Source organism: Capricornis sumatraensis, chromosome 3, assembly GCF_032405125.1.
Source record: "Capricornis sumatraensis isolate serow.1 chromosome 3, serow.2, whole genome shotgun sequence".
NCBI lineage: Eukaryota > Metazoa > Chordata > Mammalia > Artiodactyla > Bovidae > Capricornis > Capricornis sumatraensis.
The window spans coordinates 14654212-14666573 of record NC_091071.1 but is presented as its reverse complement, the minus strand read 5'-3'; the positions used below and the strand labels follow the sequence as shown (position 1 = coordinate 14666573).

Sequence of the window (12362 nt, the reverse complement as noted above, 5' to 3'; positions counted from 1 at the left end):
AGGAAATGGCAGCCCACTCCAGTGTTCTTGCCTGGAGAATCCCAGGGATGGGGGAGCCTGGTGTGCTGCCGTCTATGGGGTCACACAGAGTCGGACACGACTGAAGTGACTTAGCAGCAGCAGCAGCGCTGTTTTAGAAGGGTGGGGCTGTTCGTGGGTAGAGATGTTTCTTACTCTCTCAGTTGACTGGGACCTGTGAGCATAAGTGCACTGTAAGCAGTGTTAGGAGAGGAGGCCAAAAGTAGTTCTGTGTGTGTGCGTGTGTGCGTGTGTGTGTGTGTGTGTTGGTCATGGGTTTCCGCTCAGGCTCCCTGGTAATGACAAGTGAGCTGACTGTCCTAGAAGGTGAATGAAATATCCAGAGCTTGAACCCTTGAACGGGGTCCCCAGAAGCTAGGAGAATCAGACTTCCAGAAAGGGAGCATCTAACTTCCCCCAAATAATACAGAAGACCAGTGAACGATGGTGTAGAGCATGACTGAAATATTCCAAATCCGGAATTAGCTCAAGAAGCCTCTCACATGGGGCTGTAGACAGTGTTTGAAATCACTGTTGTCTCCACACAGCGGGAACTCAGAGAGGCCCTCAGGGCGTGTCAGGCAACCTGTGGTACTTCAGGGCCTGCAGCCCTGAGTTCCCACCGGGCCTCTGTGAGCCGCCTGAATTTCAGTCATTTAATCTCTGAGCATCTCATATTCCTCCTCTGGAGAAGAGAGAACCGAAATTATGCCTTGCTCCCAGGGTTATCATGAGAAATCAGTGTATGTGAAAGCCTTTTACAACCTAGAGCCCTAACCATGAATAGGTGAAAGGGGAGGGGCTATCTCCTACCTGTCCATCAAGGATGCTCTCGCGAGTCCCTGGGGAGTCAGGATCTCCGGAAGAGCACGTGGAGCACCCGCTGCACTGTGCGCATGCGCCCAGCTCGAACCGGCCCCTCCCCGTGGTCCCCAAGGAGCCGCGGACACACAGCTTCCACAATTTTATTGTGTCTGGGGGCATCAGCCAAGCCTCAAGGCTTTTCATAGCCCGTGGGCAGAGGGTTGACCCGGGGATTGTGGAAAAAAGTGTGGTTGCCGTCTCCCCAGGAGAAGGGCTGTGGAGAGAGAGGGAAGGGGAGCGAGATGTCAGTCTGGGGGTCCCCCATCCCCTGACTCACCCGCCCGCTCGCGTCCGCAAGGGGGTCGGTGTACCTTGGTGCGGATGCGGAGGTGATGGTAGGGGATGAACGCCGGGCGCTCGCGGTGGCCCGAGTGGAGCCAGGAGTTGAGGGTGCAGAGGGCCACACTCGGGAGCGCCAGCGCGAAAGTCAGGAAGCGCCAGGTGCGGGCTGCAGCGGAGGGTGGGGGAGGAAGGCAGGGGTGAGAGAGAGATAGGGGGGTCGCCAGGACCCTGGAAGGCCCCAGGGGCAGGGGGTTGGGAGGGAACCGAGGGACAAGGTCAGGAAGCCACAGGGTCAGGCCCCAGGTGCACTCACCTCCTGTCCCGCCATGCTCTCCCTTGGCCGCACTGGCCAAGCCCCGACTCAAGGACTTCAGAGGCAAAGCCATGTCGGTGGCAGAAGCTGGGGACAAGGGCACTGTCCTTTCCTTCTCCTTCAGTGAGGCCTCGGTTCCCCTCCCCTCTGTTCCTGCCAATCACCTGTTGAGTCCCTTGCATGGGTGGCTATTTTGGGGGGTTTCTATATTTAAAATGAGGCCTGACTGGCAAGAGGTCTTTCTCTCCAGGCAGCTTGCTCTACTGTGCCTCTTATTTTGGTAAGGGGACATTTAAAGTACAGTAAGCCGTGCTTTTCTTAGTTGGAGGGAAGTAATTTTGCTCAATACTCTAGACCCTGTGATTGGCACACAGTAGGCCTTTAATAAATATTTGTAGAATGAATGAAGTGTCCTTTTGAATCTCAGGTTTTTTTCAGGTGTATACTGTATAATAATTTGTACCTTAGATGATCTCAGTGAAGTTTAAGTAAAGTAACAGAGGAAGTTTTAGTAACTTGTTGAACAGTTAAATGTTATATATAGTATTGCTAAATTATTCTGGGGCCCTCACTGAGCTATAATGGAATTCTTCCTACAGTTGCTTTTTCCCAATCGGACTTTGGAATTGCTACTGAGAAGACAGGGCCTTATTTCAGTTACAATTACTTGATTTCTTTGTCCACAGGCAGTCCAAATCTTAAACCTCCTCCCTACTCAAGATTATGGCTCTTGGTAAAAACAAAAATGTAGTATTTTTACCCGAAAAGGTCCTAGGTGCCTCTCTCTCCCCTCAGAGTTTTGCTGGTCATCACCAAACAATTCCCTGGGGATGCCCATCCCTTAGTCTCACCCTGGACGATCCCACTAAGAGCTCTTCTGCCTGGTGCTTGGCCAATGGCCCAAGGGCTGCTAGCATCCTCTGCTGTTGTCGCCCTCTTGTGGCGCGCATGCTCAAGTACACCTATTGCAGAAACTGATGAGACCATCCTGGTAATTTGTGATAATCTCATTACTACAGATTCTGGGCTTCCTGGATGGCCCAGTGAGTAAAGAACTTGCCTGCAGTGCAGAAGACACAGGAGACGTGGGTTTGATCCCTGGGTTGGGAATATCCCCTGGAGGAGGAAATGGCAATCCACACCAGTATTCTTGCCTGAAAAATTCCATGGACAGAGGAGCCTGGTGGGCTATAGTCCACAGGGTCACTAAGAGTCAGACACGACTGAGTAACTAAACACAGATGTGTGGGGGAAAGGCACTGGACCCAAATAAAAAGCATTGTTTAGTTGCTTTTCTATGTTATTGCTATAGAAATAACCACAATCTCATTGACTGGCAGGCAAAGCCACTGGGAAGACTTAAATTGGGTGTGGTCACTTCCTTGGTCACTTTGGTTAACTTGCCAAGTGTGTCCACATTGGAAAGAAGACAAGGATAAAAGAATCTGAGTTTGGGGACTTCTCTGGTGGTCCAGTGGCTAAGACTGTGAGCTTCCAATGCAGGGGGCTTGAGTTTGAGCCCCGACTGGGGAGCTAGATTCTACATTCTACAGATTTGATTTGCCACAACTGAGAGTTCATGTGCAACAGTTAAACAGATCCTGCCTGCCGCAACTAAGACCCAGTGCAGCCAGTGAAAAAGAGAGAAAGAACCTGAGTCTTAGCATTAAAAAACCTGAGCAACCAGAAGTGATTCCTTGATTCAGTTAATATTTATTGAGCACCTACTGTGTCACACACTAGGCCAGAGACTCTGGGGGAGTCACACGAGTGACCTGATGTCGTGATGAAATCTAATGCCGCTGAAGCAGACGCCACATCGAGTGTGATAGGAGAGTTTGGGAAAACTTTCAGTGGAGCTGGGGCTCATATAATTAGGACTTCAGGTGATAGAAAAGGGGGAAGGGCATTCTGGGAAGTCAGAAATAAAATAAGTACAAAAGCATGAAAAGCCATCGCCAGCAAAGCTGCAGAGATGGGGCAGAGCTAGGGTGAGGATCTCTGATGTTCGTGCTGGAGCATTTGACTCTTGTGCAGGCCCCGCTGGGGGTGGGGCTTAGGACACAGATGCTTTGAAGCAGGGGAGTGACATCAGATTTGATGTCGGAGCCTGGGGTTTAAGGGAGCACTATCATTGGTGGATTATACAGATGATGAACCAGAACGCAAGGACTAGGGGCAGGGGAGGCTGATGAGGAGTCTTCTGCAATAATCCAGGCAGGTGGTGACAACAATAGGCATGTAAGGTAGGAGTACTGGCAACAGCAAGGAAAGGATGGACTTGAGAAATCTTCCCTGAGTAGAACAAAAAGGTTGGGGACTTCCCTGGTGGTCGAGTGGTCAAGAATCTGCCTTCCAATGCAGCGGACATGGGTTCGATCCCTGGTTGGAGAACTAAGATCCCGCATGCTGTGGGGCAACTAAGCCCGCACCTCACAACTAGAGAAGCCCCTGAGCACTGCAACTAGAGAAAGCCCGAGCACCGCTCTGAAGACCCAGCGCAGCCAAAACAATAAATCAATAAAATAAAAAGGATGTGGTGCCTGAAGGCACTTGAGTTGCAGCTGCAGAGCTACGGGAGAAAGAGGAATCAAGGACTCGGCTAGTAAGCCTGGAAATGCGATGGGCAAGGCAATGAAGCATTTCTGTGCAGTCTGAATTCTCACCGGCTAACTGGACATTTTTTTTTATGCTAACAGCACATTGTTAGGAAAGCCAGCAAATAATTTTTATAAAACATAAGGGAAGTCATTTATCACTGATGTTGAGACATCGTTTAATATTATGTTTGTCCATACCAAGAAGACACACTTTTCAGTAACTTACCTTTGCCTACCGCCTCTCTAAATCCTTCTGTAAACTGTGAAGTTTGAGGGACCAGAGAGAAGTTGTTCCTTTTCAATCTCAAAATGATGTTAGACCTCAGGACTTCCATAGTGGTCCAGTGGCTAAGACTTCACATTTCCCATGCAGGGGGGAGGGGCTCGATGCAGAGTGAGAGATCTAGATCCCACATGCCACAACTAAGAGTTCGCGTGCTGCAAATAAAGATTACACACGCCACAGCTAAAAAAATAAAATATACCACACGTACCACAAGTGCAACAAAGATCAAAGATCCCATGTCCGGCTCAGCCAAATAAATAAATATGTATTTTTTTAAGTAATAAAATAAAATAGTGAGTACTTACTATGGGCCAGGGGCTGTTCTGACAATTAACCAAGAGAGAGGCTTTCCCACTTTACAGATGACTAAACTGAGGCACTGAAAGGTCTTAACCTTGCCAGTGGATCATTCCTATGATAAATGGCAGAACTGGGACCCAAAGGGTCTGGCTCAAGAGAGTTTCCTCCTAATTCCTCTGCTACAAATGCCTGTCTCATTAGGACACTTTTGAAATAGAAACTTCCTTTGTCCATAATTCCACCAATTCTAAGACTAATACCTCTGCATTTTCTTCAGCACGTTTAGCACTCAGCATGTTTATTCAGGCTTTGCCAACACACCTGCACATTTAGACTACTCTACAATCACAGTTTAGCTACTGAACAAGAGAAAACCACCCCAAGCGAAAGATGAGTCCAAGTTTGCTCTCCAAAAAGAATATGTGCAATCCTTTTATTTTTAATTCGGCTCTACCAGGTCTTAGTAGCAGCCCTAGGAATCTTTACTCTTCCTTGCTGCATGTGCGATCTTTAGTTGTGGCCTGTGGGATCTAGTTTTCTCACCAGGGATCAAACCTGAGTCCCCTGCATTCGGAGCACAGAATCTTCCCCACCAGGGAAGTCCTTGTGCACTCTCTTTTTTTAACTCGTGAACATTTTCTGGCTCATTCATATTCTTTCATCATCATATTTTAATGGCTACATACAATTCTTTCATCTCTTTTATTATTGAAATATGTCACTACTATAGAAAATGCTGAAACAAGCATCTTCACACCATGCACAGAGCTTATTTTTTGAAGCTCACATAGGAATCATCGTCAGGAGCATAGCTGATGCCCCATGTAGGCAAGGGCCTTTGGTCTTCATAAGGCAGATGTTCTTATAAAAATATGAATGGCTGCAATTCGATTTGCTCATGTCTGAGCCTGAGCCTAGCTTGATGACCCTAGTCTGTTCATGGTCTTGGGAGCCCTAGGTAAAGCTCAGCAGCGCTGGCAATGCTCCTGAGTCAGCAGGGCCATAGCCAGTGCCATCAGCTCTTCTGACAATAAAAAGTGTTACAGGTTTGCAAGAACTTTGATCTAGTTAGCCACCTTAATCCATTACTTTGTGACTATCCCAGCTGTCTCCTCCTATTGTGTTGGCCAAAAGATCATTAGGGTTTTTCTGTACCATCTTACAGAAAAAACTGATTGAACTTTTTGACAAACTCATTACATTCCCCATCTAGCTCAGGCTTTCCTTCCCCCTTGCTGGGATTAGTTTGTTTCCTACTTGGCCTTTCTCCCAATTGCCTTACATAAAGCTATCAAATATATTTATTACTACAGGGCAGAGCTTCCTTTTCGCACAGCCTGGGACACATACAAAATGTGAACAGTGATTTGTGAACCACACTGGGATAAAGGGTGGAGGCTGCTCCCAGCTGGAGGTGCCTGGCCCAGTGCTTCTGGCCATCCCAGGCCCCACCCATCTGCCCTAGGAGATAAAGCAGTCGTCTCAACTCTGGCTGCACAATAGAATTACCCAGAAGTTTTGCAAAATTCTTTTGCGTACATTGCACCGGGCGATCACAATGACACACAGGTGGCTCAGACCGCAAAGAATCTGCCCACAGTGCAGAGACCCATGTTCGATCCCTGGGTCGGGACGATCCCCTGGAGAAGGAAATGGTAACCCACTCCAGTATTATTGCCTGGGAAATCCCATGGACAGAGGAGGCTGACGGGAGACCATGGGTCGCAAAGAACTGGACACAGCTGAGCGACTAACACACACATAAGGTTGAGAACCTTTGAACTAAAGGAGTATCTGTTGGCCTTCACTGCAGTGCTTCCCTTCTGAGCCACGGGTCCAGAGTATTAAGAAACTAAGATCATGGTCCTGAACTCGGGTGTGCACAGCTCTCAGTAGCTGGATTCAATGCCACATGATGATAAAATTTAACTTCACCAAATAGTCTAAATCTAAATGGTTGTCTCCCGGCTGAGGGTACCCAGTGGCCTTGTGGAAAGTTGAGAAAGCGGGTCCTGCCAGAAGGCGGGTGTTTAGGTCGGTGTGAGGGGTGTGGTGGGTGAAGGTGGTACCCAGCTGGAGACCTTAGGAACAGTAGTTCAGTTCAGTTCAGTTCAGTTCAGTCGCTCAGTCATGTCCGACTCTGTGACCCCATGAACCACAGCACGCCAGGCCTCCCTGTCCATCACCAACTCCTGGAGTTCACCCAAACCCATGTCCATTGAGTCGATGATGCCATCCAACCATCTCACCCTCTATCGTGCCCTTCTCCTCCTGCCTTCAATCTTTCCCAGCATCAAGGTCTTTTCCAATGAGTCAGCTCTTTGCATCAGGTGGCCAAAATATTGGAGTTTTAGCCTCAACATCAGTCCTTCCAATGAACACCCAGGACTGATCTCCTTTAAGATGGACTGGTTGGATCTCCTTGCAGTCCAAGGGACTCTCAAAAGTCTTCTCCAACACCACACTTCAAAAGCATCAATTCTTCGGCGTTCAGCTTTCTTTATACTCCAACTCTCACATCCATACATGACCACTGGAAAAACCATAGCCTTGACTAGGCGGACCTTTGTTGGCAAAGTAATGTCTCTGCTTTTTAATATGCTATCTAAGTTGGTCAAAACTTTCCTTCCAAGGAGTAAGCGCCTGGCGGAGTCCAACTCCAGCAGCCAGGGATTCAACCTGAAGAGCTGAACGGTGTCAGCGAATGAGACAGCCTCTCATTTTTCTATGGACTGCCTGTTTATTCCAAGTTTAAGATTCTCTTTTATACTTTGACAAAAACATTAGGCCAGAGGTTTGACATTTTCAGTTCCCCTCTTCCAGATTTAGTCTCCATAAATCATTGTTGCTCTTCAAACAGAGTTCCTGCTTCAATGATTCTCTCGGAATCAGCCTTATCATCTATTATCTTCCTAAGCCTTGTTTGCCCCTAACATCCTGAGCTCATTATCTCTTAAAAACGCTTCTAGCTATAGTGTCTCTAAAAATTCCTAACTTCTATAAGCTATAGTGTTTGCTATGAAGACTCTACACATGGACATCACCAGATGGTCAACACCGAAATCAGATTGATTATATTCTTTGCAGCCAAAGATGGAGAAGCTCTATACAGTCAACAGAAACAAGACCAGGAGCTGACTGTGGCTCAGATCATGAACTCCTTATTGCCAAATTCAGACTTAAATTGAAGAAAGTAGGGAAAACCGCTAGACCATTCAGGTATGACCTAAATCAAATCCCTTATGATTATACAATGGAAGTGAGAAATAGATTTAAGGGACTAGATCTGATAGACAGAGTGCCTGATGAACTATGGAATGAGGTTCGTGACATTGTACAGGAGACAGGGATCAAGACCATCCCCATGGAAAAGAAATGCAAAAAAGCAAAATGGCTGTCTGGGGAGGCCTTACAAATGGCTGTGAAAAGAAGAGAGGCGAAAAACAAAGGAGAAAAGGAAAGATATAAGCATCTGAATGCAGAGTTCCAGAGAACAGCAAGAAGAGATAAGAAAGCCTTCCTCAGCAATCAATGCAAAGAAATAGAGGAAAACAACAGAATGGGAAAGACTAGAGATCTCTTCAAGAAAATTAGATATACCAAGGGAACATTTCATGCAAAGATGGGCTCAATAAAGGACAGAAATGGTATGGACCTAACAGAAGCATAAGATATTAAGAAGAGGTGGCAAGAATACACAGAAGAACTGTACAAAACAGATCTTCACGACCCAGATAATCATGATGATGTGATCACTAATCTAGAGCCAGACATATTGGAATGTGAAGTCAAGTGGGCCTTAGAAAGCATCACTACAAACAAAGCTAGTGGAGGTGATGGAATTCCAGTTGAGCTGTTTCAAATCCTGAAAGATGATGCTGTGAAAGTGCTGCACTCAATATGCCAGCAAGTTTGGAAAACTCAGCAGTGGCCACAGGACTGGAAAAAGTCAGTTTTCATTCCAATTCCAAAGAAAGGCAATGCCAAAGAATGCTCAAACTACCGCACAATTGCACTCATCTCACATGCTAGTAAAGTAATGCTCAAAATTCTCCAAGCCGGACTTCAGCAATACGTGAACCGTGAACTCCCTGATGTTCAAGCTGGTTTTAGAAAAGGCAGAGGAACCAGAGATCAAATTGCCAACATCCACTGGATCATGGATAAAGCAAGAGAGTTCCAGAAAAACATCTATTTCTGCTTTATTGACTATGCCAAAGCCTTTGACTCTGTGGATCACAATAAACTGTGGAAAATTCTGAAAGAGATGGGAATACCAGACCACCTAACCTGCCTCTTGAGAAAGCTGTATGCAGGTCAGGAAGCAGCAGTTAGAACTGGACATGGAACAATAGACTGGTTCCAAATAGAAAAAGGAGTACGTCAAGGCTGTATATTGTCACCCTGCTTATTTAACTTCTATGCAGAGTACATCATGAGAAATGCTGGACTGGAAGAAACACAAGCTGGAATCAAGATTGCCAGGAGAAATATCAATAACCTCAGATATGCAGATGACACCACCCTTATGGCAGAAAGTGAAGAGGAGCTAAAACGCCTCTTGATGAAAGTGAAAAAGGAGAGTGAAAAAGTTGGCTTAAAGCTCAACATTCAGAAAAGGAAGATCATGGCATCTGGTCCCATCACTTCATGGGAAATAGATGGGGAAACAGTGGAAACAGTGGCAGACTTTATTTTTTGGGCTCCAATATCACTGCAGATGGTGACTGCAGCCATGAAATTAAAAGACGCTTACTCCTTGGAAGAAAAGTTATGACCAACCTAGATAGTATATTCAAAAGCAGAGACATTACTTTACCAACTAAGGTCCATCTAGTCAAGGCTATGGTTTTTCCTGTGGTCATGTATGGATGTGAGAGTTGGACTGTGAAGAAGGCTGAACGCCCAAGAATTGATGCGTTTGAACTGTGGTGTTGGAGAAGACTCTTGAGAGTCCCTTGGACTGCAAGGAGATCCAACCAGTCCATTCTGAAGGAGGTCAGCCCTGAGATTTCTTTGGAAGAAATGATGCTAAAGCTGAAGGTCCAGTACTCTGGCCACCACGTGAGAAGAGCTGACGCACTGGAAAAGACTCTGATGCTGGGAGGGATTGGGGGCAGGAGGAGAAGGGGACGACCCAGGATGAGATGGCTGGATGGCATCACGGACTCGATGGACTTGAGTCTGAGTGAACTCCGAGAGATGGTGATGGACAGGGAGGCCTGGTGTGCTGCAGTTCATGGGGTTGCAAAGAGTTGGACACGACTGAGCAACTGAACTGAACTGAACTGAACTGATAAGCTATAGTAAAATATGCTAACTTTACAACATTCCTTAAATCTTTAACTTCTCAGTTCAGTCAACTCTTCGCATGAGGTGGCCAAAGTACTGGAGTTTCAGCTTCAGCAGAAATCTCAGGGCTGATCTCCTTCAGAATGGACTGGTTGGATCTCCTTGCAGTCCAAGGGACTCTCAAGAGTCTTCTCCAACACCACAGTTCAAACGCATCAATTCTTCGGCGCTCAGCCTTCTTCACAGTCCAACTCTCATATCCATACATGACTACTGGAAAAACCATAGCCTTGACTAGACAGAACTTAGTCAGCAAAGTAATGTCTGTGCTTTTGAATATGCTATCTAGGTTGATCATAACTTTTCTTCCAAGGAGTAAGCGTCTTTTAATTTCATGGCTGCAGTCACCATCTGCAGTGATTTTGGAGCCCAAAAAATAAAGTGTGACGCTGTTTCCACTGTTTCCCCATCTATTTCCCATGAAGTGATGGGACCGGATGCCATGATCTTCCTTTTCTGAATGTTGAGCTTTAAGCCAGCTTTTTTACTCTCCTCTTTCACTTTCATCAAGAGGCTTTTTAGCTCCTCTTCACTTTATGCCATAAGGGTGGTGTCATCTGCATATCTGAGGTTATTGATATTTCTCCTGGCAATCTTGATTCCAGCTTGTGTTTCTTCCAGTCCAGCGTTTCTCATGATGTACTCTGCATAGAAGTTAAATAAGCAGGGTGACAATATACAGCCTTGACGTACTCCTTTTCCTATTTGGAACCAGTCTGTTGTTCCATGTCCAGTTCTAACTGCTGCTTCCTGACCTGCATACAGCTTTCTCAAGAGGCAGGTTAGGTGGTCTGGTATTCCCATCTCTTTCAGAATTTTCCACAGTTTATTGTGATCCACAGAGTCAAAGGCTTTGGCATAGTCAATAAAGCAGAAATAGATGTTTTTCTGGAACTCTCTTGCTGTTTCCACGATCCAGCGGATGTTGGCAATTTGATCTCTGGTTCCTCTGCCTTTTCTAAAACCAGCTTGAACATCTGGAACGGTAGTAGATGCCCGGATTATAAGGCGGGTGTAGCTGGAGTTGCTTGAGGGACTACTGGGAGATGAGCTAATGGAATAACTAGACTCCAGGAAGAGAATGGAGGGTGGGAAGCTGAAATGGGCCGTGGAGGTGCTAGTCCCGCCTCTGAGAACACCCATGTGCTTTCGGGGCTCAAGGCCCGCCGCATCAATGGGGCTCGGTGGAGGCGAGTGTTCAGAATCGCCCCCCTGATCCGGGAAGAGGCGGCTGCCCGAGAGGCTGATCGTCGCCAGCTCTTATCCACGGAGACCCCGCACCCACGTGTCTCCTGCATGACTCCCGAGGGTGCAATGTGCTAGGGTTGTTCGACCCCAGCTCAAGGAAAGCCACCCGCTGCGTAGCAAGGGCCCCCACCCCACATGGCAGAACCCAGAGGGGAGCGGGAGGCAAAGGCTGTGAGGCACGCCGCCAACTCTCAAGGCCGGCAGCCTCCGCCGGGCCTGCTGGGAAATGTAGTCCGCAAGGTGCCCCGGGAAAACGAGGTGCGTTGACCCTCTAGCCCCAAAGACCCCGAGACCCGGATGCGGAGGGCCTCGGGCATCCTTACTCAGCTTCCGGCAGGGGGCGCTCCACCCACGGCCGCCCAGCTTGCTTAGCATCTCCCCCCAAAACGCCCCACCTGGCCCCCAACCTTCTCAAGACCGGCTGAAACGGTCAGAGCAATGAACGCAACACAAAGAATCGCGGAGAAACGGCATCCCAGTCCCTAATTAGAATGTGAAAGGAAACGGCTAGGAGCGGTTTTTCCTCAAGCGAGAGATTTTTAGATGTCACCGCACCACGTTAAGCCATATCACCTTGGCCAGGGCTCGCTCTCCTGGGCGTCCCAATCGCGCGCTTTTGTTTCATTTGCTATACAGTCTATTACTGGAATCACTGGTGTAATAAGGTCCGTTCATTAGATGATAGTACCGGAGCATGGATAATTTCCAGACTTTGATAATGTCCTTGTTTTTAGAAAATACACATTATTTAGGAATATAGAGCGATGTTAGCATTTTGAACTGAGAGGAAATAAGAGAAAGGGCCAGGGTATCCTGAATCCTACGGAAGAAAATCGGCAAATCACCTGGGCAGTGATCAGCCCTTCCTAAAGTTGATCTGCCCCTGTCCCATCTGGGATGCGGGGACTCAGCAGACATGGAGTTCCTGTCCTCCCGGAGTGTGACTAGCTAAGGGAGGGAGGGAGGGGTTGTGGCTTGGGGCTGCGGTGCTGTTCCCATCCCTAGTGCATGTCCAAAGCACTTACCAGCCACTGTGGAGCTTCTAGGTGGGCGGGACTCTCGCTGCCAGCCTATGGCACACCCAGTACATAGCACCAGC

At 47.5% G+C, this 12362-nt stretch overlaps 1 protein-coding gene across 1 annotated transcript; it reads right to left on the bottom strand.

Moving 5' to 3' along the window:
* Positions 1-1012: 1012 nt before the first annotated feature.
* On the bottom strand, positions 1013-1550 carry COX6A2 (cytochrome c oxidase subunit 6A2). Its single transcript, XM_068969586.1, has 3 exons — positions 1478-1550; positions 1194-1330; positions 1013-1096 (listed from the first exon to the last, which is right to left on the bottom strand). Exons 1-3 carry the CDS (start codon positions 1548-1550, stop codon positions 1013-1015), a joined length of 294 nt encoding a protein of 97 aa, XP_068825687.1.
* Positions 1551-12362: the final 10812 nt, after the last annotated feature.